Here is a 26,973-nt window from a genome sequence, read left to right as displayed (position 1 = left end):
CAAAATAAAAGAGAATCCCATCTGCAGCACCAAGATACCTAATAGCTCCCGCCAGGCCCAACAAATACTTCTCACTTACAAAGGAAAAAAAAAGAACAATCATGGTAGCTAGCAAAACTATTGGTTCAGGAATACCTAAGACCAGTCCTAAAACAGGCACACATTCCAGATCTACTCAGAAGTAACAAGTGAAGTAACTTTCAATTATTGATGGAGAACTTACCAGATCGAAGTAATCAACTATGAAAAGCAAGCAAACACCACACTCCCGTAACAAATTTCAGAGAAAGTCTTGGAATAAACAGTACTATTCAAAAATAATGGACAATTTTATAGCATTTAAACCAGCAGGATATAGGTAGGCCATCTCTCTGGTTCCTCCAGGCAAGCAGCCTGTCAGTGACCACACATGTAAAGCATCACAAGAAGATAATTCTCCACAGGACTAATTTCTTCTGGCTATCCACTCCCTGTGGGCACATTCTCTTAAAGGGACAAATGCAGGAGGATGGAAGAAATCTAAAACTTTTGTTTTGCTTGCTTATATAATCCAACCACTCCATCCTACTTACTCTTCCCTTTAGAGCATTAAAGGCAGTCAATACACTTTCCAGGAGCTTATTAGTCTACAAGGTAATGCTAGTACTCTGGAGGACATATAAACAATATTAAAAAATAAAGTTAGCCATTATCTGATTATCTGAGTTAATATTGGTTGTGACATCTTTCTCAGTTTCCTTCAAGAAAACCAGATACCTCCTATGAACTGAAAAATGTTTATGTCTGGTCACCACACTCTTCCTGTCCCCTCTCAATAAAAAGAAAAGCAGTTTTATGAGCACTTAATTGCTCATAGCAAAGTGCCTGCCACATTTTACTAGCGCATGGGTTCTAAGAAGTAAACAGATTTTAAATCCTTAGTATTTTGGTTGGTCTTGAGATCTGACTGCCTTAATTATCTTAATTCCAGAACTGCAAGCCCTAACAGATTATTTTTAAAGCCATCCTTGCCTGTACAGAAGTTAAAGATTTTGTAATGAAATCTTTAGCCACGGTAATTTTAATGACATTATCAGGCACAACCAGCCCTACCAAGTCAAACAGCCACTTAGTGAAAGACATTCTTATATCTTCAAATTCCACTTCTTCTGTAGTTCCCAGAATGTGCCTTTTCCCAGTCTCTATTTTCCAACACCTTGAGGGCTTTACCATCTTTAATCAAGGGAGCTGAAATGTTCTCCGGGTCCATAGCCCTCATCTCACTGTTTCATCTTAAGAAAAATTACCTATTGTACCTACTATCTGTCTTGCATCTTATCCAACCTTTTATGGATTAAATCCATGAACTTCTGAATCTGATTGTTTTCCCATGGTTTAAATCACACACAGCCCCATTACTACCAGACTCTGTGATGCATCACTGATATAAGACTTTGCTACCTAATATTTCAAGCCATGGAATTCAACTGAAATCACCTCATCAGCTGTAAACATTTTGCCATAATTTTTCAATTATTTTGCTTTTGAGAACAGTATTATAGAAACAAAGATCAGATTTTTAGAATTGCACATAGGCATAAGCTGCTTGTGCTGTTTCCATAACTGACCACAAAAGTGACCAGTTCAATTTATACATGACCATTTTCCCATGCAAAATTCTAGAAATCTGACCATAGATGTCAGCTTATCATCACTGGAGTTATATCTCCAAATTCTTCACTGATGAAAGCACGCATAATTTGAAATTGACAAATTTAAAGTAAACGTAAAGGATAATGAGCCAAACAAGTATTCAGAGAAAACAAGCAAAAACAAAATAATCTTTAAACTGATCAAAGGAGAAACAACGTATTTCAGCAAGCAACTTCCTTAAATTTAATAACCACAAAACAGTTTTTTGTTTCCCTTTCTTTCAGTGTTATTCTCTAAATACATGCAGTAGCTAGGCTTAAAAATAAACACTATTGCACACAAAACTCACTTTAGTTTATTTTCCATAACCCATCTAGCCATGAAAGAATACTGACTAGATTAAGGCTATGTCCATTCCTTCTTTAGAACAAGTTTAGATCTAAAATATTTTAGTATTTACTGCTTGCTTTCTAATATCCTTGGGAGTTATCTAAAGGGATATCAGGAAGGTTTTCTGTAACCGTGCTTTGTGAAAATAGACGCACTAATGCATAGCAATAGGTATCCTATCTGAATAGTGCATTAGAAAATGGCCAGATTTTGACAACGCAAAGTAGCCTAAACAGATTGAAAATGCTTTCAACAAAGATATGAAAATGAACTCTTAATTTGAATTTTTAAAAATTGAACTATTTAAAAAACAAATAAATTTCACACTTTCTTTCAGGTTCTATATTATCTCAACAGCAAAATCATCATTACAGCTCAATAAAAGGGATAAAACAACATTTAGCAAACCACTGACTCTATTTAACAGTAGATTTTTGTACCTTTCAGATAAAGAATGGCATACATGTTGCTGACCAGAATTACTGTCAGGAATATTATTTTATACTATTCCATTGTCTTTGCATCAGTGAAACTCACTCTCTTAAAATATAAATAAACTGCTCATTCGCAAAACTGAGATTTACCAAGTTAAAAAATTAAGTTGTACAGATCAGAAATGTAATCATGGGAGACAAGCTCTGAGAGTTTTTCAATCACTGTGGGGCTGCATCAATTTAAAGTCATGTTACATTAAAGAGAAAAACGTCTGGGAAAGTCTCCCAGTTGTCACTTTAGATTAGATTTGTTGTTGTTATCCGACTGTGCATTTTGTAAGCTTTTTTACATTTTAAAGATATTGCCTAATGCAGGCACCCAGTGCATAAAGAAACATGTAACATATGACTTTCTATCATATTGCCCAGAGATTAGGAGTCTGTGCAAATTAACTTTAAGTCTAAAAAATATGCTTCTGTTCTAGGAGCCTATTAACATATTAACATTAACTAACTACCTCAAAGTAATGTAACATACTGTGACTCAACCCAGTTTTTTTTTTAATATTGCTACATTTAACAGTTATTCAAAAATCAGTTTGTGATCTATCTCATTTCGCCTATTCTAGCATGCAGAAGGTAAATGGAAAACCTCATTTAATACGTCCAGATTCCAAGTCCAGCTCTGCATCTATCTTTGCACGATGCTCTTGTTCAGTGTCATGTAAGTGCCATCTTGTGCGTGGCTATCCTCTAAACATAAAACTGCATAAATGAAACATTCTGAGAGCAGCTCTCTCAAATTGGTAAAACTGGAAGCACTTAGTTCTGATTATAAATGTGTCCTATTTTGCTCCGAAGATTATGGTCTGTATTCTCATTATTGTATGCCAAAAGGACAACAGAACTGTACTCAATATGCCCTGAGTGAGAAGGCCCCATAACCAAAACCTTAGTCTTGAATGCCTGGGAATCAGGGCTTGACACAAGCCAGAGAAGAGGGAGGGAAAGGGGCTCTTACTTCACAGAAGACTCCTACTTTGTGATTATTCTTCTCCACAGAAGAAGGCTGAACATAGAGGACTAGGTTGTGATGCCCTTACTCATGCTGAGTAGCATTTTGTTTCACAAATGCCCCCCATTTATTTAATGGGACTACTTGTGCAGTAAGGTGTTATCCACTGGAGCAATGGTGTAAGTATCAGGTCCATAATCAGGGAGCTGTATTCAGTAACCTACAGGGTCAGGCGGAAGATTGAAGATTTACTTGTGTACTACTAAAAGTGAAAAAATTTAGTTCGTGTCTCCACATTTTCTTACTGAACTCTGATTTATTGCATTAATCAGTGCCTCTGACAATCAGTGTAATTAAGAGAATTGTCTAACTATCACAAATGGATTCCTGAACATTATGTCCAATCACAATGCAAAATATTAACTCTCAGAAAGACAAACGTAGCAAAATCATTAAACACTTTGCTAGACATGATTATTTTCAAGCAAATACCCAAATTGTAAGAGAAATTACAGCACAGGTGGATTGCTGACTGATTTGATTTATACATATGTGTGTCTACTTGAAGTGTAAAATATATTAGATGATTTCCCCAGTGGTGTGTCATTTTGAATTACATTTTTGAAACAATTCTGAAGTCTAATAGTAAAGCAATATGAGGGTAAACCTCCTGCCAGGCGTTGCTGGCAGCAAAAAGAATCAGGTCCAAATATCTAGGAGTCCCCCTTGAAATTAACGAAGACTACCAGCTCAAGCTGCCACCCAGAAACCTGGGAAGAACTAAAGACATTCCCTGGGCACCCTTCAGAGGCAATACTGAGTCTGTATATGAAACAAGGAAGGAACAAGGGGGTAAAGGAACATAGCATTAATTTGGGAAAACAAAACAATCAATGATACTTTCATATGAATAATAAGTAAAGCATTCACCTCCGTGCTATTTTTACAGTAGTCCTTGGCCTCAGTTTCCCAACCCGCCAGAGTGAAAGTCCCTTTGAGAAGACACTTTCCCCCTTCCCCTCCACCCCACTCACTGTTTGTTGTCAGTGGCTAGTGAAGTACCAGAGGCTAGGAATGCAGTCAGGCAAGTCCATCTCCAGCCCGAAGGGCTTATTGTTGCTTGTTTTCCTTGGGAAGATACCTTGTCACCACTTGTGTGTCACTTCTAGTCACACTGTTGACTCTGCACCATCACAACTGCATAGTCTCTCACCATGATACTGTCTCTAGTCTCTATGCCATCCCTCTCTACGTCCCTCACCGCTATAGCCTCTCTCACTGTTCTGTTGCCTCCAGGTCCTTCTGGCTCATAAGTCCAGCTGTAGTGATTACTCCTCTAGTGCTATTAGATAGTAGCATCTGGTCACCATCCTTACAATGCCAGACCAAAGTCCTTACTAGAATTCACTCAGCTCTGTCATTACACTTTGGAGGGAGTTAAAAAGCATATAGGGCTAAAGGATCTTTGAGCAGAGCGTTTGCCACCAAGGATTTGCTCCTCACCACAAAGTAGGAGCCCATTTCCCCCCAAGGCTTGCGTCCATTCCTACTTACCAATCATTCAAGATTAAAGCTGTGGTTATGGTGACTCCTCTCTCGGGGCATATTAAGTACAGTTCTGTTGCCCTTTTGTCATACGACAAATGTCATACGACAATGAGAACGTTTCATTACCCCCGTGACCAAAACTTAATTTTAATCAAAATGTTCACACTGGAACGATGAGTAACAAATATGCAAATAAGGTTTAACTCATTCTATCTTGTCCTCTGGTTCACCACTACATGGCCAGAGGACAGGGCTGGGGGGGGGGGTCAGGGCGCAGGGTTGGGGCGGTACAGCCACCAGAGGAGCTCCTTTCCATGCTGCTGTTCCTGGGAGCCCTGAGGAACACCGGCAGCTCCTCCGGCACGGCTGCTGTACCACCCCCAGCCCCGCCTCCACCAGAGGGGCTGGCTGCTGTACTAACGGAGGAGACCCTGCTTGAAATGGCTGGGGTGGTAGAGGCATGCCAGAGAAGCTGCCCAGCGGCTCCACGTGCTCCTTTCACCGTTGCGGTTCGGAAGTCTCCGGCGCAGCGGGAGGAAGACGGAGCCCCCCTGCCCTCTCCAGGTAAAGGGTGTAGATCATGGGGAGGGGACAGGGAAACAAGGGGCCCTGGACTGGGGGCGGGGTCACGTACCCTCCCCCCCCCAGCATCCCTACCCTCCCCGTACTGGTAAGAAATGGATTCCACTTGCACCACTGCTGTTGGTGCACTTTAACATTGCGGTGTTTGAAGAACGCTGCATTAAAGTGCATTAAAGACTCTTTACTGTGCTCCAGCAAGGTCTATACGGTCAAATTAAATCAGATCCCTGTAGAACACATTACCCCACCATGCAGACAGGCCTTTAGTTATCAATCTCAGCAGAGAGGCCTAGATTTGAATGTGGACAGATACTAACTTACCCTTCAGCTCCTATATATAGTTCTTCTAATTCTAAGTTAAAGGCATTATTGGGAAGGCCTGTGCTATGTGGAAGCTTACAGTTCATAGCTTTCTGCCGGTAGCCCACTGATCACTAGGGATATGTAGCGGGCCAAAAATCTCCAGGGGCTGTTTTTCTGGTACCTTTTGACAAGCACCAAATTCATGTACATTTACAAAAGAAAAAAAATAGAAAGTTTTCAAATTAATGAGTGATCTTTTTAAGTAGATTCAAGCCCAAGGCGGTTATTTTAGGAGTGGACTAAATTTTTAAGCATGGTGATGACCACGATAAATAAGATGCCTTTTATTCTAAAGGGTGGCAGCCAGAATGAGCTATGTTTTAGCATAACATATCTTTAATCTAACACTGTAGTCCTAAATCCGTTCTGGTTTTAGAAATGCCTCCCAGTTATTTCAGTTTTATCAGTGAAGAAAATGAAATAAAAAAATCGTTTCAGACTTAACACCAAACAGATCACTTTATCCCAAAAGACATGTTTAAATAATTCAGCTGTTAAAAAAAATCTAACTATAAATGTACAACAAAAAGAAATTAACGCGGCCATAGGAAAAGTAGATAACATTTTTCTAAAGCTTTTTGATATGCTACTTTTTAGAATTAAATCTAGAGTGAACTAATATTTTTAAATGAGACATTCAACACCCTTCAAATGATCTAGTAACATTTGTGCCTACTCTGGAATGCTTCCGAATTTTGGCTACAGAGAAATTTATCAACATATAAAAAAATATTAGAATCTGTACAGAATTCTAGAATGGATACTTAAATAGGATTTAGCAACAAAAGAGCAAGTACTTGTTAACACTCAGTATAAATATGCAGCAGTTAGTTCCATCACAAACTTTGTCACAACATATCACAGCAAAATAACATTTCCTCCCCTCAACAACTTAAAAGTTTCCAGGGCTTTATCACCAAGCCAAGCAGTCTGTTTGCATTCTCCAATACAAACTGACAATCTAGTGATGCAGTAGATTCAAAATTCTCTGTAGTATTGACTGCCTGAAGCTGATGCTCCCTGCTAAATGCAATGCAGTTCAATTAACAGCTCTTCAATATACAATTTAATTTTTCTTTCATCTTGATCCACAGCCCGGCTTGAAATAAGGAATGCTGGAATAGATGTACTTTGAATACTGAAGCAAGTCTTTATAAATAAACCTATCAAGCTTGTAATGATTTCTGTCATAACATGACAAAATAGATGAACCGGAATGTCTTGGTCTTTACGGCTTACGTGTCATTTTTCTCAACATCACTAATGTTGTGGGGTGGGGTTTCCCCTCAAAACCTCCCTCAGGAATACTCCCCCTCTCTTTCAGTAGCATCTGCTGTTTCTGAAAAATGTCTCTTTTTCTTTGCTTGACCATTCTTCAGAAAGAATAGGAAAAAAATACCATTCTACTGCCTGTTTATGAGTGCAAGACATGAAACCTATAAGGCCTCGATCCTGTATCTGGATTCACTAGTATAGATCCCTGTGCCTGTAACTCCACACTCATTTATATCTTTTGAAGGGGACTCCAAATAGTCTAAGGTGGTCCAAGTAGCAGACCCTAATGGAGAACCTTTGGTTAAATATATTGTGAGTGTCACACCTGTGGACTGAAGAATACACGTATTGCTCTATCTAAATGCTATCCAGAACATTTTTCCCAAATACAGTGTAGACATATTTGTGCACAATTATTCATTCTAAGTTATACAGGCAATTTCACAAGCAAAAACAACAATTTAGTTTCACCTAAAGGAATGAAATATTGCATTTAAAAGTTATTCTAGAGTGAGACATCTTTGAAGCCCAAAGTATTAATAACTCTTGCACTATGCATGTACAAGGATACATTGTGAATCAGTCCATTTCTCATTGGTATACTATACAGCTTTCAAAATGGTAGGATTTACTATTGTTCATCAGAAAGGAAAACATTCTGCTTTGGACCATAGGCATTTTTTACTCTTTAAACATATTCATAAAAACAAACACTTATTGCCTTGGGTACAAAAGAAGCAGTACTGACATGGATGTCTACCAATTAGCATGAGATGCGTTGGAAAATAACAGGGGCCTCACTGAACAAACCTAAGCAGCAGTAGATGTATAGTAAACAGATAAAACTAGCAAAATTGCCTTTTTTGCAAGTGATATAGTAATATACAGTAAAATATGGATGTTTACTATAAAATCACTGCATTTGTATCCACATTTATAAAGGTTTCATTACAAATGAGTTTTTACTTAAGTCTTTTAGTTAGGTGTTTTTTCCTTCTTACTATAATCAGTTCATATATTTATGTTATGATTTTGAATGATGCATAGATCCCCTTAAAATTTGAGCTGTTACCTATACTATGTTACCTATAGTAGGTTTTTATTATCTTCACCCAGTTTCTTGTTTTTATTTCTAGCTGTACTTTTGAAAAAAATCTTAAGTCAGTGTTGTGTTTTTAATTGTCAGAGAAACAGCAAATAGCCTTTACAGTAATTAACTTGTCATTACTTCGAATAACTACACTAATTGGTATGTTCTCCAAATCTGCAACACTGCAAAATTAAAAATAAAGATATAATTTACAACTAATCTATACCTACAATTAAAGTTAGTTTCAAGATTTTATTTCATTCTATTTTTTTTACTAGCTACAACACACAGTAAATGAGGTGTACCATGTTCTGCTTTGCAAACACCTAGATTATAAAATGTAATTACACAAATTAATTAGAAATGAATGCATATATTTATTTATGTCTTCGTTTGCAACCATAACATATTCAACATGACAAAATTAAGGAGCAGTTCCTGAAAATAAAATCAAATATTGTATCATTTTTATATCATATCCATTTTGTGGGGTTGCCTTTCATTTTACTAAGTGCAATAACGGGGAATATAACTTTCAATAAGTATATTTTTTAACATTTAAAGTACATATTAGAATATGCAATTGAGGCCATTACATGAACTCATTAACAGGTCACCTTTTAGAATCATTACTTGGGACAAAAACCTCAGATGAAATCTAAAAGTTCCCAGTCTTCCATGCTTTAGAGGTGAAATGCGTCCCCTGTGCAGGGGGGAACCCCGAGGCCCATGCACCAATTAAATCCCACTGATGTTCTATTTTGAGGGTTCAGATGTTTTGTGTAGGCTTTGTGCTGGTCTCCTGCATGGTGGAAATTCCACCACAGATGAAAAATTATTCTTTTGGGAGCAAGCAACCTGGAGAATAAACTTTACAATTCTGAGCAGAAAGAATTGTGCATATACAGTTTAAGCTGGGCTATACGGGTATACTACCCTGGCAAAGCTCTCCTAGTGAGGATGGATCTCATAACAGAAAGCTTGCACTTTTGCCAGTATACCTTATTCCTAGCCTCAGATTGCAAGTTCTTAGGAGCAGAGACCATCTTTGTTTGTACAGTGCCTAGCACAATAAAGGTGGGACCTCTAAGCACTTAATGTTAATGTGACCATGCCTGACAGCACTTATCAAAGTAAACAATACCTGACACCTTTTTAAAAGGCCAAATGTTGTTTCCATTAAAGTCAATGACAGTTTTACCATAGAGTTCAAGGGGACTCAAGGAGTGCAGAAGGCTATAAGGCCAGATTTACTCCACAGACTTTTGCTGGTATAACTATGTCAGTTGGGGGGTGAGGAGGTGTGATCCTTGACCGACACAGCTGTGCCACGAAAAAACCCCTAGTGTAGCCAAATTTATACTGGTAAAACTATGCTTAAACTGGTATAACTTATTTTGCTAAGAGGGGACTGAAATATGCTAAGCTGGCAAAAGCAGGTTTGTTGACAAACTGCATCCCATAGGAGTGCTTTGCTGATATAACTATACTGCCAAAGTGCTTCTAGTGTAGACAAGGCCTAGGAGTATGTCCCTGCTGCAGAAGTAACCCAGCCCTGTTCTACAGTTAAAACTTAAGTCGACATACCTAGAGTGCTGAGAGGTATGAAAAATCCACAGCCCCGAGTGCCAGACCTAATCTGGTCTAGGTTGATAGAAGAATACTTCCATTGATCTAGCTAACATCACTCAAGGAGGTGGAGTTCCTACAGAGATGGAAAAACCCCTTCCATCGCTGTATGCTGGATCCCTATGGGGTTATGCTGGCACAGCTACCTACACCATAGCTATGCTGTTATAGTGCCTGTAGTGTAGACATGGCCCCAGGCTCTTACTCAGGTGTTGCACCTCATCTCCCTCCCATCCACACACCATACCTCTGGTCCAAGTTTAGTGGTGTTTTCAGATGGGGCTAATTCACCCATCCTCAGTATAGACTAACACCCAGGTGTTGCTTTCACAGGGGCTGGTAATCCACCCATTTTGCAGTACACAGGACACAGGCTACCATACCCAAGTGTTGACAATCCTCCAATTCCTTCCCACAATTCTTCTGTGTGCCCAGGAAAGACAAATTCTCCCACAGTTAACTGGGAAACAATCTGAGCAACACAATGTTCTAGTGACATACACAGGTGAGCACAGCACCACTAAGGACACAGTAATGTGAGCGTTGCTTTGCAGTGCTGCTGCTCACACCCAGGCTAGGTGAAACCAGGGACCCATACCCAGGTGCCAATCAGAGTTAACTTTGCACTGAACACATACCCTAAAAAGTCATTGGGTGGAATTCACTCCATGCCACACAATACCATACCATTCACTCTGTTCCAATTAAATCCTCTAAAGACCAAGCTTGGAGTTTAAGAGGAGATTAAGTGGGGTGCAGCTTCTTGTGCCGGCCCTCACCACTCTGTGAATTTTACCTAATGTGAACAGTCTGAATGGGGAGCTGCTGGAACACAATATTGTTCATGTGAAGTCATCTGCACTTCTGGTGTTAAGCCATATCCTGGGTGGCTAGAGACGTCCCACCATGATACAGAGAAAGAAAAAATCTGACAGTTTCCTCAAATAATTTATCTGCTAATGTGAAGCAAACCTTCCCACAGATGAGGCATACAAGACTGCCCACTGCACCCCGCAGTCTAGTGGCAAATCTTCTCCTAAAATACAATTTAAATAGACCTGACAAACAAAGGCGGAGGGTGGGGAGAGATGCAATTATATGGGAGTATTATTATCCCCACTTTATACATGTTGGAACCTAGGCACAAAGAAATGAGGTGATTTGCCCAAGGTCAAACAGGAAGCCTGTGGCAGAGCTGGGAGATAAACTCAAGTCTCCATCCCTTAACCACAAGGCAATCCTTCTGTTCCAGGAATTTAATATTTTTATGTAATGATCAAAGTTTAATTTTAAAGTTTATCCTGTATCTCAGTGATCTCAAATGAAATAAGGAAAAGAAAAACTATGAACAAGCTCAGCATACTATAACTTATTTTTACCACCTCCTTATAAAGTTATATATTGAGTAATAAAGCTGTTCCTGCAAAATGATGCACTGAGAATCTTTACCAGGACTAAATTAATAGAGGCTTAGTGCAAAGATTGCAACATTTGGACTGCATTTTCAATCTAGCTTTCCCTCTTCAAATAAAGTATTGCTGAAGGAACAAGAGTTGCCATTTAGAAAACACCAAAGTAAACGTTTACCTTTTAATTGTAAGGTTAGCATTATAAGCAATCTATTCTGGTTCAGAATGCTCACCTGGCACGTCACAAGTAAAATGAGAATGCATTTTTAATAACATGAATTGTATTCAGAAATAATTACTATTTTCCCCAATAGCACAATCAGAAATGCACATACATGAAGTGCTTCCTTCCAGCACAAAAACCAGAAAGGAGCAACAAAGATTTTTAAATTACCTCATTTCATAATGAATGGACAGTTATACATCGGACAGACCCCCTCAATGCAGCTCAAATAAAGCCAGACCTAATAACAACGCCAGATTTTCAAAAACAAGCACGCAAAAGTGCATACATTATTTTGCAAGTGCCAGACTTGCATGAATGCATGGAGCTTTGCACATGAGCAAGATGGGATCTGTGCATACCTTACTTGGACATGCAAGTTAAGCATATGCATGAGTGGCAGGTATATACTAAAAATCTGGCCCCTTAAAGACAAATCTTTCTACATGTTTAACATAACTAGGACCTGATCCAAAGCCCATTGAAGTAAAAGGAAAGACACTGATTATTTTAGCTAGGGTCCAAAGCCAATTGAAATCAATGTGGTACTATCCAGAAGAACACATACACCACTCAGGTACACCTTATCTTTACAGCCACTTGTGAAGTGCACTTACAGAGCAACACGTGCATTCTGTCATGACAATATCACTATGTGCCACAAAGAAACCATTCTGCATGCCAAAACACCTTAACCAATGGGTAGTCAGGTGGATCGCCAGACACTTTAAAAAGATTTTGGGGTCTGTTCAATTTACTTATTCTTATCATTATTGTTATTTTTGCTGGAGTCAGGACCTTGCCCAAGACATTTGGATCTTGACGACAAATAACTGACTACCCCCCCACCTTAACACACTGAATTAAGTGAGCAGCTATTATTGATGAGATGCTACCATTAATTATCATTAATCAACATTTATATTGCAGAAGTACCTAAAACCCACAATCAGGTTGGGCCTCATTGTGCTTCGTACTGCATAAACACTTAACAAATGACAGTTGTACCATGTGCTGCCAACAAAAGATTATCAAGTAAGGAAAAGCAATCCTGTCAGCTAACAGTAGGGATTGTGAAATGAGAGAATGGAGACAAAGGTGATAGGCTCTTAAAAAAGGTCTGCACAAGTAAAATTCTGTAGTACTTCCCGTCGTGGAGAGAGGAGATAAAATGATGGCAAACTGATTACAAACTTAGTGAAGTTACACAATGCTTCAACTCCTCTGTAATAGAAAGAAATAGCTTAGACAAACTGACAAAGCTAACAGTGCCCTCTAAGCAGACATTTTGCATAACATTTCTACCACTGTTTATATTTTTGGTTATGCCTCCTTCTTGAATAGTGTTCCTATGGGTGTTTTAGGTAATTTATGTTTACACTGGTCAGCAGCCATACAACCTGGAGCTCTGATCTTAGATAAGCTGAGGAAGATCAGGAAGCCCATTAGCTGTTGGATGAGTGCCCCCAAGTCAAGCCCTGGGTGCTATAAGAAGTAATGCTGGTGATTCATTTAGTCATAAGTTACACTCTTTCCTCTTTCAGTGCTGAAATATTGCTCCAGCATGGTACAGTATTTCTATCTGTTGTGGAGGAGTATTTAAATGCTTGTGATTAGAGCAGAACTGATACAGAAGTCACTGAAGGAGAAAAACATTAAGTAGGGTTTTTTAATTTTTAAACCACAGCCATACGGTTTTTAATAGCACCAGAGATGTACACAATGGTGTTTTAAAGACAAGCAGAACAAGATCCATAATCAGAAAAGTTTATTGGCTATCTGGAGGGGCTCTTCTACCACATTGGTGGGTATGAATAAAAGCCTAAAGAGAAGAGGAAATCTTTTAGGGCGCAAATCCTGGAGGGTCTACTTTGTATGACCCATTTGCATGAACCCTGTGGGATTTGTCCATAGCTCTACTTCTAACTCCTAAAACATAGAAGATGGAATCACACTTGCATCATTTTCTTTTTTTCAAATGAACTTTTTTGATGTCAAAATGATTGAAGGTCCATGACATATTTATAAAAAATAGAAAGGGAAAAAGGAAAAAAAGGAGAGAAAGCCTAAAAGATACTTTATCAAAAAGTTTGTGTTGCAGTTTCCAGCTCACAATTATATTTTGCTAATGTAACCCACACACCTCCTCGGTGTAGTGTTCTGTCCCATTTAGTAGCCACTTAGAGAGAGAGAGAGTTAAAATGAGTCTGCTCTACAGCCTTAGCTAACAGCCAGTTGGCTTTTAGCTCATGCAGTAAAGGCTCATGCACTAAGCTCCACAGATCCCCACTTCGATCCTGCCTGCCGATGACTGGGGTCTGTCGGCGTTATACTAACAAACATTTTGTTCCTTTGTGTAAATGTGCAAAGGACAGAGAGAAATCCATTTTCACTGTGTGAATATACTGCTTTACTGGTACCCTGTCACACATTCCATCCTATTCATTCACAATATGAAATAAACTAGCAAATTTGTTTGTCAGTTTGGGAATTAATTATATGAAAACCTATGAAGTCTTCAACATAGATGCTAGTTTTGGCATTGTTTTATAAAGGAAAACAAAGAATCAGTTTGGTGATAAAGTGACCCACTGGATTTCACAATGACTTTCATCAAAAGTTATCACAGTACATATTAAATCATTAGCAACAAACTCTGCAGCCTGCTGGTTTTAAAATGCAGACAGAGAAATTCAATGCAGAAGCAAAACAGGGCCAATAATATAATTACAGCACTATGCCTGTGTAGTCTAAGTTAATGTTATTATTTGACATTGCAAGGCTATGCTATTCCCCATGAGTCTCAATGGAGACAAGATTCACTCTAATTGGTTCCAAAGCACAATCCACCACCAACAATCTTTCCTCAGGACCAGTAATGTTAATTTCCACACGACTGTAAATAGTGTTTGCAAACAATACAAACATGGTAATAGGAGGCTAGGTGGGTAATTAATGTGGTTACAAAGCAGCTTATTTGCATTTTTATTTAAAACTACCTTCTTTAAAAAGCAGCTCAGATTTCTTTTTGCAAAAGGAGCCTTGGTTAAGGAGTAGAGAAGTAATTACTCTCTTTAGGGGTTCTTTTATATGTCCTTCAGGGAATTCGAATGAAAAGATAAGCAGAATTATAAAGGGAATCATGTAAAATATAAAATGTACTATAAACACTTAGTAGTGTATTTACCATAAGCTAAGCTTGCCTTTTTTATTAATGGAATATATTACATGTTCACATCACAATCAGAGTAATTGTGGGGATGGTTAAAAATTTACAATCAAGCCAGTTTAACTTATTTTCAAAACTTAGTTCTACAAGTGTAATGAGAGTAGAATTCTATTTATGTGAAAAGAATACATGACATGGAGTATATACAAACAGAGGGTTTTTCCGTACCAACAATGTATACTGTGGGAAAAGCAATTAGACAAAGGGAGTTTATGGAAGGAAAGATTCAGACAAACAGGATTCTGCTGTATTCTGTGTATCTGTAAAACTTATCTGTGAAGCTTATCTACACATATCTGTAAGCAAGGCTATGTGAATACAGAAAGGCCGAGATTTAAAAGCAGATATCTAAAGTTAGGCCTGATTCTCAGAAGTGCAGAACAGCCAGCAGTTTCCATTAGTTTTAACTGAAGCAGCTGATGGCCTGATTTTTTCAAAAGTGCTAAGTAATTTACTTGGGAGCCTAAACATGAATTTAGAAGCCCAGCTTTAGGCACCTATTTTTGGAAAGCTTGGCAAAAACTAGTCATGGCTGAGTGATTTGCTGGCAGTATTCTCTCATGTTATGTTTTTCCAGTTTCCTGGATGCTGAGGGTGGGTTGTTTGTTTTTGCAATGAAGAACACTGAAACCGTATCAAGAAGAACAGTGTTTTACTAAAATCATGAACAAAATATCCCTCTCCTGCAAATGTAATGTGTATCAGTTTCTGCTGATCGGAGAACATACCAAAAATATGGGAGAGGGGCACTGCGAATATTTCTTAAAATTACATTTCAGACATTTTTGAGACGTGCACTGAGATAGTAGAAGATGAGTAGGAAGACAACTTCAGATGATTTGGTTCCAATTACAATATTATGGCAGGTTAAAAATGTACACGCTATTATATGAAAAGCTGTATTTTACACTAATTAAATATAACACTAACTTCACAGCCATGGAACAGCACTTTTGTTTTCATTAGTTGGCAATGGGATTATGGCTAGAGCAGTTAGAGGTTGACATATAGTGTAGAGTAACCTAGAAATCCAAAATTACAGCAGGAGACCAAGGCAGAATTTACTATTCTGGACTATCCCTTAGTCAAGATGTTATTAAACTACCAAGGTGAATCTCCTTCTATTGTCACCCTACTAACTTCCTTCTGTGCACTGCATGTGAAAAGCCCAGAATGCAATGGGATATTTTTGCTGACCTTGGCAGAAAGACACCAGGTGGGACAAAATTGTTGGATACCCCTTCACAATTAAGAGGGACGCTGACCATTTCAGGGAAATAACACCTTCTGAACCTGACTAGATAATACCTCCATTAGGACACAAAATAGGCTGGTGCCTTCATAGGTCAGCAGGGCTTTGTGAAATTCAAACTGACAGGATGCTGCAGGTTGGCTCTCTTGGACATTTTGGAAGGGAGTGCTCAATATTACTTTCAGAATGAACCCCCTGCTTTCTTTTGTCTATATTTCCCAGAGGTCACACATGGATGTAGAAGGCATAAGGCAGATATGCCCAGAATTCACCCTTCTGTTCATGAGACTGTCTTAGAGTACACTTGGTCCTGGGGTACATTTGGTTTGGAACTAGTACCCCCTACTGTTCTGAGACATCACACCCTCATTTCTTCCACTAGGACTATTGCAACCATCCCAGTCGAATCTCCCTAACCATCATCTCTGCCCCTTTTACTAATCCAGTCAACCTACCCCACCCACAACTATTTTCCTTTGCCACCATTTCAATCATTCTTCCTCTCTGCTAAAACCCTTCCAACACACTTCCTGTTTCTTTCCACAGGACACTCCTCATCCTCAGCTTCAGTGTTCGTGCCTGTGCTGCCCCTTCCTTTTTCTCTTCCCAAAGATCATACTATTCCCTCTCCCAAGTCTTCCCACCTTATAAAGGGCTCTCTGCTTCAACCACTCACATCACCAGCCATTCTGAATACTATTTCTTATGCAGGGAACAATCCCGCCCTCCACTGTGCCTAGCTACTTCAAATTCTTCAAAGTCCCCTTTTATGCTCTTCTTTCAGCTTGCCAGCCACTGCTAAATCATTTCTGCAGTGATCTCTGATAAGTTTTGACAAAAAGCCTTGGAACTACAAGAAACTAAACTAAAAAATGCAGACCCCATTTCTTTTCCTAACCTTTTGTTTACCGAATAAGGGCCAAGTACTGATAACATTTAACACTAAGCACAGTGCTCGCTACCATGAACAGTGCAACTGGAGCCAGTGTGACCACTCATGATAGGAAGCACTACATTTGGCAATAAGTGCTTGTAGCATCTAGAACTGAGATAGTTAATGCTTTTGGGCAGGAACATAAGCTGTTTCTACAGGGTTTGTCTTTACAGTACCAGGCAAACCTCTGGCACTATAGAAATAATATTAATAACTTCTATAAATCTGAAATCAACAGTGTATATTTTTGGCTGTAGGTAGATTGTATAAAAAGGGTATTGGTGGAAAGGTAACTGACTAGATATTTTCTACTGATACTTTCAAATACATAAACACAGTGAAAAACTAACAAGAAATATTTTTTGTTTTTACTAATTCATGTATTTAGCATACACATTCTTTGGAATAACAGTTCTTTAACAACTGAAAAAGAATCAAAACACTTCCAAGTTCTCATAACCGTGGCAAGAAATTAAAGTGAATAAAGAGTAAGATGTTATATTAATTAAACATTTGGAATGCATCCATAATGTTTAATGAAAATGGAAGCCATATGAGGTCTTAAATGACTGGAAAATGCCTACCAAATCCTTTAAAGCCTCCCGCACCCACCCACAGTGACTAGAAGTCTGCTTTATAGTTCATAAATGTTATTCTTGTAAAATATCAATGTATTTGGATAATAAAACTACATCTTTACTACAATAATGGTACAAGGCTAACTGTACATGTCGACAAAGGTCTGAAATAGTTCAGCTGTAGTCAGTAGATTGATTCTATAGAAATGATAACTATTCAACGTTGGGCATCTTTCTGAATGCAAGGGCCTTAACACATCTGCTATATAATTCAGACTCTGTTTTACAGTGGTTTCATTACCAACCATAAAAACTGTAACAGTGGAACTGTATAAACAAACTGAACAGTGTTTTTACTGTAAAACATGAATGTAATATAAATATTTGTCTTTCCCTTCTCTCAGCATCTGTAATGAGAGCAGCAAATTCATGCCATATGTTTATAGTGCAAGAAAAAAATAGATCTGAACAATTCATCCATGTGGATGCTGGTGAAGCTATTTAATGTTTTTAATTCATCCATTTGCTTTTACATATAAATTTCTTTCAAATCATTACAAAAAAAACAACCCCTCTTGCTATTGTCAGTTACTAAATTCGTTGCTGTTAAAAAGGTGTGTGCCTGGCAAGAAGAATGTAGAGATGTTATCACTGCAGAAATCTATCAAGACCAGTTGCTATGACAGGCTGAGAAACATCAGCATGGGTAGCTGCATTACCAATATATAATACCAAAAACATAATACAATTTAGAATGCTAAAGCCAATCAATTACTTCAGAAGTTCAAAAACTGCAGCTAATTTGCTCCTCCATTAGCAGGCTGTGTTACAGTATATTTGAACCTTATTTTTTCTTAGAGCTGCAAACACATTTGGATGCTATTCAAAGTCTTGGGTATCACTACATAACAATTTATTTACAAGCTGTACTTGGAAGATGGCTTTACTAGCAGCCCCCACAACCACACACTCTATGTCCCTCAACACTGGAAGGGTCAGTGGTATAGACCACATACTAATATAGATGGTACTAGGAACTGGACTGAGAATCAATTCATTTCACCAGCTCACAGCCAGCTCTCAGATGGTTATGACATTTGATTATTACCAGCCTCAGCCAGAATTGCATTAGTAACATCAGTTCTCATCTAACTCACACTAAAATCAACTGAAAGATTTTAATTTAAAGGAGAGTAGGATCAGGCCTTTAAAAAGTAAAAAGCTTATGTGTTGTTAGTTATCCTATCCCTTTTCCCTATCTTTATCTGCAGCCTTCAGCTTGTTTACCAGATTCAGAGCACTGAAGAAACAGACCTCCCCCATACTGATACAATGTAGTAAAACTAGCAGTATATTTTACAATATGATGGCATGTACTCTAACACAGAGTATGACATATTCTGTAACAATGCAATACCTCATTACAAAAATGATGCCACAGTCCTCTGAACTCATATTTTAATAGGAATGAGTTTACTCTGCAGTCAAGTAACATGACATATGTATTACTTGTTTTTTGAACATTTTACTTTCTGAGAGTTTTTATTCATTATAAAGTTTGCCAGAAGATATGTAACAAAAGTGCCATTTGGTGCCATTTTGTGGAACCCAACAGTTACTGATTCTTAGTTGCAACTACTTCCCACAGTACCCACAAATCAGCTGCCTCTCCCCAGCTACCAAACTCTTTTTACTAACTACCTGTGCTTTCAGAAGCAGTCTATTTCATATGCATGACTGACCTCTATAGCTTACTGCTAATCAGCCACAAGGAGCCCTTTCGCAATTGAGCATGTCAGTGGACTTAGAGCATTTTTAGTGGATTGTTCCTAATACAGGCATCCTGTACATAGGACTATGGTAAGGAAAACAACTGTATAGGTTTTATGGCATTCTTGGGGTAAAACAGAAGCTCAATGACATAGCACACAATGGGTCGTAAGTAGGGTGACCACATAGCTAGTGTGAAAAATCAGGATGGGGGTGGGGGGTAATAAGCACCTATATAAGGCAAAGCCCCGAATATCAGGACTGTCCTATAAAATCGAGACATCTGGTCACCCTAGTCACAAGAGTTTTATCTTCTAGATCAAGATTAACATCCACAGGTGTCAAGATGCTGAAGCCGCACAAGAATTTTTGCTTGATAGAGGTAACATTTCTTTTCAACGTACATATTCAATTCACAGAACCAAAATCAACATCTGAGGCTCACTAACTGGCAGAGTAGTCCCTTTTCCTTGAAAAACTAGGCTAATGTATAGATTGCATGAAAAGTGCTGCATGCATTTCTCGCAAATGGGACACATGCACAAAGCCTGGGCATACAGCTTGCTTCCTGTCTTCCTATATTTCTGTTGGGTAACAGTTGGAGAGCCAAGCCTTAAAGATCAGGTTTTAATTTCAATCACAATAATTTAATCAGCAAGTGTCTGTCATTCAATCATTCTTTATAGGTGTTACCCCCAGGTGGACAATACTTTGAGAAAAGGATGGAGGCAAGTGTCAAACTTATCTTGCTGTTCTGAGTTAGATGTTTTATCTACTCTTGTTACATCTATACCTTATAATCATCTTCATGTAACAGAAATTTAAGTTTGCCAATAATTTAATCTTTATTTGAAGTAACTGTTGTCTTAATATTGAAAAAAGTAAAAGAAACATTTCTTTAGACTTTTTGTTAAGAAAAAATAAACGTTAAATTTATTTTTAATATCTGCTTAAAAGACTGAAATCTGATAGGAATAAATACATGTAAGTTTCTCAGCACAAAAGGCTGCACGATATTTTATTCATCCACATTTTGAAGAATTTTCTTGAGAATATAGTTAACATCTGGAGCTATGTAGCTCTGCCCAACTGTTATGCTTACACTCAGTTAGAAAAATGCATCAATAATACAATATAAAAAGCTCCCTAACTCCTCTTTCTGGAGCATAGATTTCAATGTTCATCAGAGCAACTACGTGTACTAACAGCACCGTAGTGTTTTTCATTAAGCTTTAAAGTCAATTAAGCTGCGAATTGGAACAATCATTCCTCCTTTGCAAAGTATTGATATTCTTTCTTGGCTGCTTTAGGGCCTTTCCACTACTCAAGGAGAGATTTGTTTGACAATTTATGATTAAAATTAATTATAGCTCTAAAATTCCAATTTCCTTTCTTCTGAGTAAGAAATTATCAAACTCAGTTTTAAACTGATATTGAGCTTTATCGTGCATGGGCAACTTCATTTTCAAGACATCTACTATAAAGTAACAAATGTCTCTCTTTGCTTTGATTCCTTTACAATATATCTCTCAGTCCATACCAACATACTCCACTACTATTCTGTCAAATGTGTGTGGGTTTGGGGTTGTTGGTTTTTTATCTTTTGGTTTTAAAAAAGAAAAGCTACAATGGCCACACTTGAAAAGTTGTTGCTTTAGGTATACAGATAAGACAATTATTTCTGTATTTGCAGTACTACCTAACTTCACTATACTTTACTATAGGAAGTAAGCAGAATACCGCAAGTACAACATTAAATGTTATGCAGTTACCTAATGTAGCTGACAAGTTTTCAAGTGTGATCATTGCAGAGTTGGTATCCAAGTCTTCACAAAATAGCATTTTGGACATAAATAGCAGAACATTCATGGTTTTCTACATTTGTCTTCAACAACCAGCCAAGTCACTGTGGTTTTTTAATTTACAGTGCGTGCAACTGCTGATCTGACAAACCTTGTTTTCCTGGATATCATCAGTATTATCCTCAAGTCCTTTAGATCAAGTTTTTTTCAGTCCACATGATTTTTTTTAAGCTTACTTTTATATCTGAATTGCAACATTCACTAAAAAGAGATAATCTAAAACTGATTTTTGTGTAACAATAACTGATTCTTTTGTAGTAACAAAACTAACACCAACAAAAAAGCTAGCTCTCTACTAATACTAATGGAACCTACATTTTATGGCACTATTGACGATGATCTCATAAATCAAACACACCAGAAGTTAAGGGCTTTACTCAGGTTGTTCTCGTAAATTCATTTAATCATATTGTACTTCATAACTTACTTTTTTGAATTCTGTATCATAATAGGTCTTCACATTTTTTTAAACAAGAATTATATTTTTCCCATAAAAAGTTTAGATATGTAATACGTACATAACAAGTCAATACAAGAGAATCAAAACTTTAAACAAAAATATTTGTTTCTTTAATCATGTTCTGGGTAGTTAAACATTCCTGATTACTTTAAAATAAGCAGAATACTTCTCAGGTTCATTAGAAGTTGTAAGTGCTCAGGACCTCTTAGAATTTGGCCCTACATTAAACAGACTGTAAAGGCTGCAAAGGGAAATACTCAAAGTAAGAAATGTGAATCTTAAGGAAGAACACACAACCTTAACTCTGCCCAAATATGCATTCGTATCAAAAGAACATAAGAATGGTGACACTATGTCAGATGAATGGTCCATATAGCCCAGCATCCTGTCTTCCAACAGTGGATGATACCAGATGTATCAGACGGAATGAAGAGAACAGGGAAATTATTTAGTGATCCATGCCCTGTCGTCCAGTCCCAGCATCAGGAAGTCAGAGGTATATGGACACCGAGAGCATGGGGTTGTATCCCTGATCATCTTGACTAACAGCTATTGATGAACCTATCCTCCATGAATTTATCTATTTCTTTTTTAACTCCGTTACAATTTTGGCCTTCACAACATCCCCTGACAATGAGTTCCACAGGTTGACTGAGTTGTGTGATACAAATCTTTAATCACACTATCTCTCAAACATTTTTCTAAAACCTTAGATCTGTTACAAGTGTTTGTGTCTTATTTGCTACTCTTGTAAACACACTAAGTTTGTTGTTATAATGGTACATTTGTGATTTTTATATGAGTATCATAAGCAGTAGTATAAATTTCTAAAATTATCACACATGCAGTGTCTCCAACAAAAATCAGATAAAATTAATTATTGAAAATATTCATAGACAATATTCAGAGAAAAAAACATTAGATTTCCATTAATATTGTGAATTTTTAAAAAGCTTTTTTATCTACTTAAGTATTACAAATGTATCTTCCCCCTTTTATTTAGGATAACTGTGTTGTGTCTCTTTCTCCCTCCCACCCCCATTCTCCTCAAGATTGCTTACAATTTGATGTAAATTTTAAGCATGTTGTAATTCGCCAACTAATTCTCTCCTGGTTACACACTCCAAGTAATTAAAGTTCAGTAATAACTTATTCTTTCTGCTCCAGCACCTGCATTTCATTTGTTTATTTTCCCAGAGTCATAAATCTGAGGGACTGTCAAAATGCCACAATATTAGTGCAATAATCAAATTTAATTAGTGCCTCTCAATAAACAACAAAGCCATTACAAAGATGCATTGAAGGTTCTCCAGCTACCTAGTTTACAGATGAGATTGTATTCTGAACAATTAGAATTTGAGAACTGTTAGTAAATAAATGTAGTGGGTTGTTTTTTTTTTAAGTAATTTGACCAAGACAGTAATCTTCATTCAATTACCAATTCATTAACTTTCGGTGAGGTAATATATGTACTTACACAAGTAGTGTGGTACTCTTGTTGTCTGTACAACGTACTAAAAACAATTGTTGCTTTCACTGACTTTTGATAACTTCTGGAAAAGTATTTTTTAAATTAAATGTGCAAAGCAAATTATATGTAAGAGGCACTCACCATTATTTCATGTCATTTCACTCTTCTGTTGAAATAGTTTAATTACATTTACTTATGGACATTTAGAAAGAGAACAAACCAATTCAAAAGAGGGACTACTCAAAAATCCAGCTATGTTGGAAGATAATCTAAAGCCAAATTTAAAAGTAACACAAATACAATCTTCTAGTGGGCCCTTTAGATATTCCACTGGTGTTATTGCAACAAAGAAAACAGGCAGCTTCCATTTCAGTTAGGACTAGGGAAAAAACAAACCTTAAAATACAGTATTTGGAATTTACAGGCCCAAGAGAGAGAAAGCTTTAATCCAAAATACTGTCTTCAAAAAACTGGGCTCCAGAAATGATTCTTCTTCTTATGTGGCATCTCCACTAAAGGAGGTTTGCAATCACGGTAGCACATTCTGTACGACCCTCCACTAATCTCTTAGTGGATGAATAGTCCTTTTGATTCATCCAGCATATCACATCATCCATCAACTTTCCCTTCCAGTACCCGTAAACTTGCATCACCAGCTGAAGCCCTTACAATGTGCCCTGCAAATCAAATCTTTCTTTTCATAAGATTTCTGACTAGCATTTGCTGAGTTCCAGTAATCTCCAATACTTTTTCATTACATGTCTCTATCAATGATATTTTTAAAGTTCTTCTATGACATCATAGAACAATCATTTCAACAAATGACAACAATCATTTCAGATTGATTGTTTGAATGCCCATGTTTCACAGCTGTAATTTAACACAGACCAAATGCAAGGTTTTAAGAGTTGGAATTTAGTCTTCAGATTTATGTTCCTTCTCCTCAGGTGTTTATTCTTCCAGAATGTCTCTTTCGCTGTTGCTATTCTGGTGCTGACTTCAGAATCTGATCTTCCATCTTTTGTATTGATGCTTCCTAAGTAGCAATAACGTCTCACTTACTGTATGGCTATGTTATGCACTATAATCTTGCATGTCTTTCTAGGATCCTTGCATGCCACCATGGTTTTTGACTGGTCCACATATGACCTTAGATAGACCATACTCTTTGTCATATGAATATATAATCTCCACTAACTGCACAGACCTTCTTCTGAATCAGCCAACAGTGCCGTGTCATCTGCATAGCAAATATTATTCCATTTTCCATTCATCTTAATACCTTCTTCTGCTTAATTTCATCTAAACTTGCTACAAGTGTTGAATAAAGTCAGTGATATTATACAAACCTAACTCTTCTCTTGATCCCTACTAGATTTTCATTTCAATTTCCCATTATAATCGCCTTTTGATTCCAATATAAATTGTTTTATTACTCAGTTTGTATCCATCAATCCCTACAAATCTTAATATATTGAGTAATTTGTATGAGAAGAATGGCTTCCCAAATAAAAGTATACCTAATAAGTATACGGTTTTCTCGATTTCAATTGATCTTTCTAATATGAGCTTCAAGTTCATAATGGCATTTAGTATGCCCTTTCCACATTTTAAGCCATATTGTTGTTTGCTTATTTCCTTATCAATCTTTCCTTGTATTCTGCTCACAAAAGTATCTTAGAGGCATGCAATATTAGACTGACTGTTCTGTAGTCTTTACAATCCATAGAGTTGTTCTTTTTGGGGATCTGGCTACACAGTGAGGTTGTAACGTCTTTTGGAAATTCTGCTGTCTCAAGCATATTCTTCATTCCTCTGACAGGACTTACAAACTTTCAACCCCTATGCTTTTAAACAATTCAGCCAGTATACCATCACAACATAGTGCTTTTCCATTCACAGTCTTTTTATTGCTGCCATGATTTCTTCATGCATTATTGGCAGGTTTACCTGATTCATCTCTAGTTGAGCTTTTCAGGAATATCTTCACCATATAGTTCCTTGACACATTCTCATCATCTCTCATTCTTGTCTTTAAGGTCTGTCAAATATTGTCCATTTTTGCAACATCCAAGGGCACCTGATGAGAGGTTCTGGCTAAAAGTTGACCCTCCTTAATGTTGGCCTAGAAGTGTTCTCTATGGTCCTGTGGAAGATATTCAATAAAGGATGCAAACTTGTAATTCAGGTAGTCATACTTGTCCACAATCACCTGATCAGTATCAGATGACAAACTGAGGGTTGCAAAAGAGTTAAGCCTTCCATCCAAAACATTCTAACCTTTTCTGGTCCTTGTCATAAAAGGACTAGACCTGGAAAAATGCTGTCCACCCCCCTCATTTACGGCATCCACCACCAGGGAATTGGTGGGGATGGGAAAACAAAAATTCTAAGTCTCTGGGGGGAACATAATATTCCTTATTTGCCCATTTACAAGTTGGCAGGAGGGAACAGGAGTTAACCACACAGTTTTTGCTGGATCCAGGAGCACTTAATTAATGGGCAGCACAATCTAGGTGGGTGTTGCCCACTGCAAAACATCCAAGAACTTGTGATGTGAGTCTTTAACCTCATCAGAAGGTATGTGGAGGGTGTCCACCACCCTCTTCACAAGGTCCTGGAATTGATTAAAATTATCAGACATCTATGGTGGTGGAGGCATGACTGCCTTGTCCAGAGATGAAGACAAAATAGGGGTTTGAGGGGTAGTCTCTTCATCCACCCCCTAGCCTTCTGTTCCTCAAAGGTCTTCTGAAGTTGGGAGGAGACCATGTGACCATCATTTCCTGGCGCAGTGGATCCAGAGGTCTGGCAATTACTGTTGATACACCACCCAAGAATCACAGTATAGCCATTGGAGAGGTCCATATGGGAGAGAGGGAGGTAGCCATGATGTGGTTGAAGGTCTTTGTCAAAGTATGTGTTTCTGTAATTATGCGGAGAGGATAAGGAGGAGACTATCCTCAATGTCCTCTGATGGAGGGGACCCAGTAGAAACAGGTGGAGAATCCTGCGGTACTGTGAAGCACTGGTAAACCAGAGACTGTGGTCTCAGTACTGAGAGCTGTTCAGTACCCATAAGCAGTGGGGACTCCGGCTTGTCTAACCTGACAAGTCTCTGAAGTAACTGAATGCCTGCGGTACCAAGTGGGTCTGTACCAACACAGCAGCTGACTTGGGTGGTACCATTGGTTTGGAGTGTGTAGGTGCCAGGGCCAAAGGTGTGTGCTTTGATTTTGTCAGTACCAATGCAGCAGAGTGAGAAGACACCATTGGTAAGTCTGAAATAGACTGTGCCAATTTGGAGACAGATGGTACTAAGGCCTGCTGGTGGTGTGTTTCTTTAAAATGCTTTGGGATCTCCCTGCTCCACCAGTACCAGAGGAAGAGTCTTTTGCCTCCATGGTACCAAGTTGAGAAGCTGAGGCCACTGATATCATAGACCTAGCAGGAGGCATGCATGAGTTGGACACACTAGAGCTCTGTCACAGGCCCAGGCATTGAAGAAGAAATGGAAGGCAGTTTACCTGCTTAGCCCTATGTATCCTCTAAGCACGTCACGAGGTTATATAGGCCGAATGGACAATGCTAACAGAAAATCTCCAATTGAGGGCTTAAGAGGCACATGTACACCTGAAGTGGAGCCCCAACAGCGATAGTACTCAAAGGAGAATAAGTATTTATAAGACAAAAATGATTTCCTTGAAACACCTTATAGGCAGAATTTTATGGAAATCTCAAAGTAATAGTGACCAAGGGAGCAAGGGCATTACACTGAATCTCAAGAATAATTAAGCACATATTTAAATGCTTATGAAATTCTCTTT

General features: G+C 38.0%; 1 protein-coding gene across 17 annotated transcripts in view; it reads right to left on the bottom strand.

Moving 5' to 3' along the window:
* The window catches only part of WWOX (WW domain containing oxidoreductase), a 675,021-nt gene that overhangs the window by 607,563 nt on the left and 40,485 nt on the right, over positions 1-26,973 (bottom strand). Inside the window, exon 6 of one of the 17 annotated variants that reach the window (XM_037877526.2) lies at positions 22,913-25,292. The exons of the other annotated variants lie outside the window; for them this stretch is intronic. Coding sequence (XP_037733454.1) covers positions 25,272-25,292 — 21 coding nt within the window. The 3' untranslated portion in view covers positions 22,913-25,271. Of the gene's footprint in view, positions 1-22,912; positions 25,293-26,973 lie in introns of those variants that run through there. 17 annotated transcript variants of the gene reach the window in all.

The sequence above is a fragment of the Chelonia mydas genome, chromosome 12 (genome assembly GCF_015237465.2).
Source record: "Chelonia mydas isolate rCheMyd1 chromosome 12, rCheMyd1.pri.v2, whole genome shotgun sequence".
Lineage (NCBI taxonomy): Eukaryota > Metazoa > Chordata > Testudines > Cheloniidae > Chelonia > Chelonia mydas.
The sequence above is the reverse complement of the archived record's forward strand: the minus strand, read 5'-3'. Positions and strand labels throughout refer to the sequence as shown.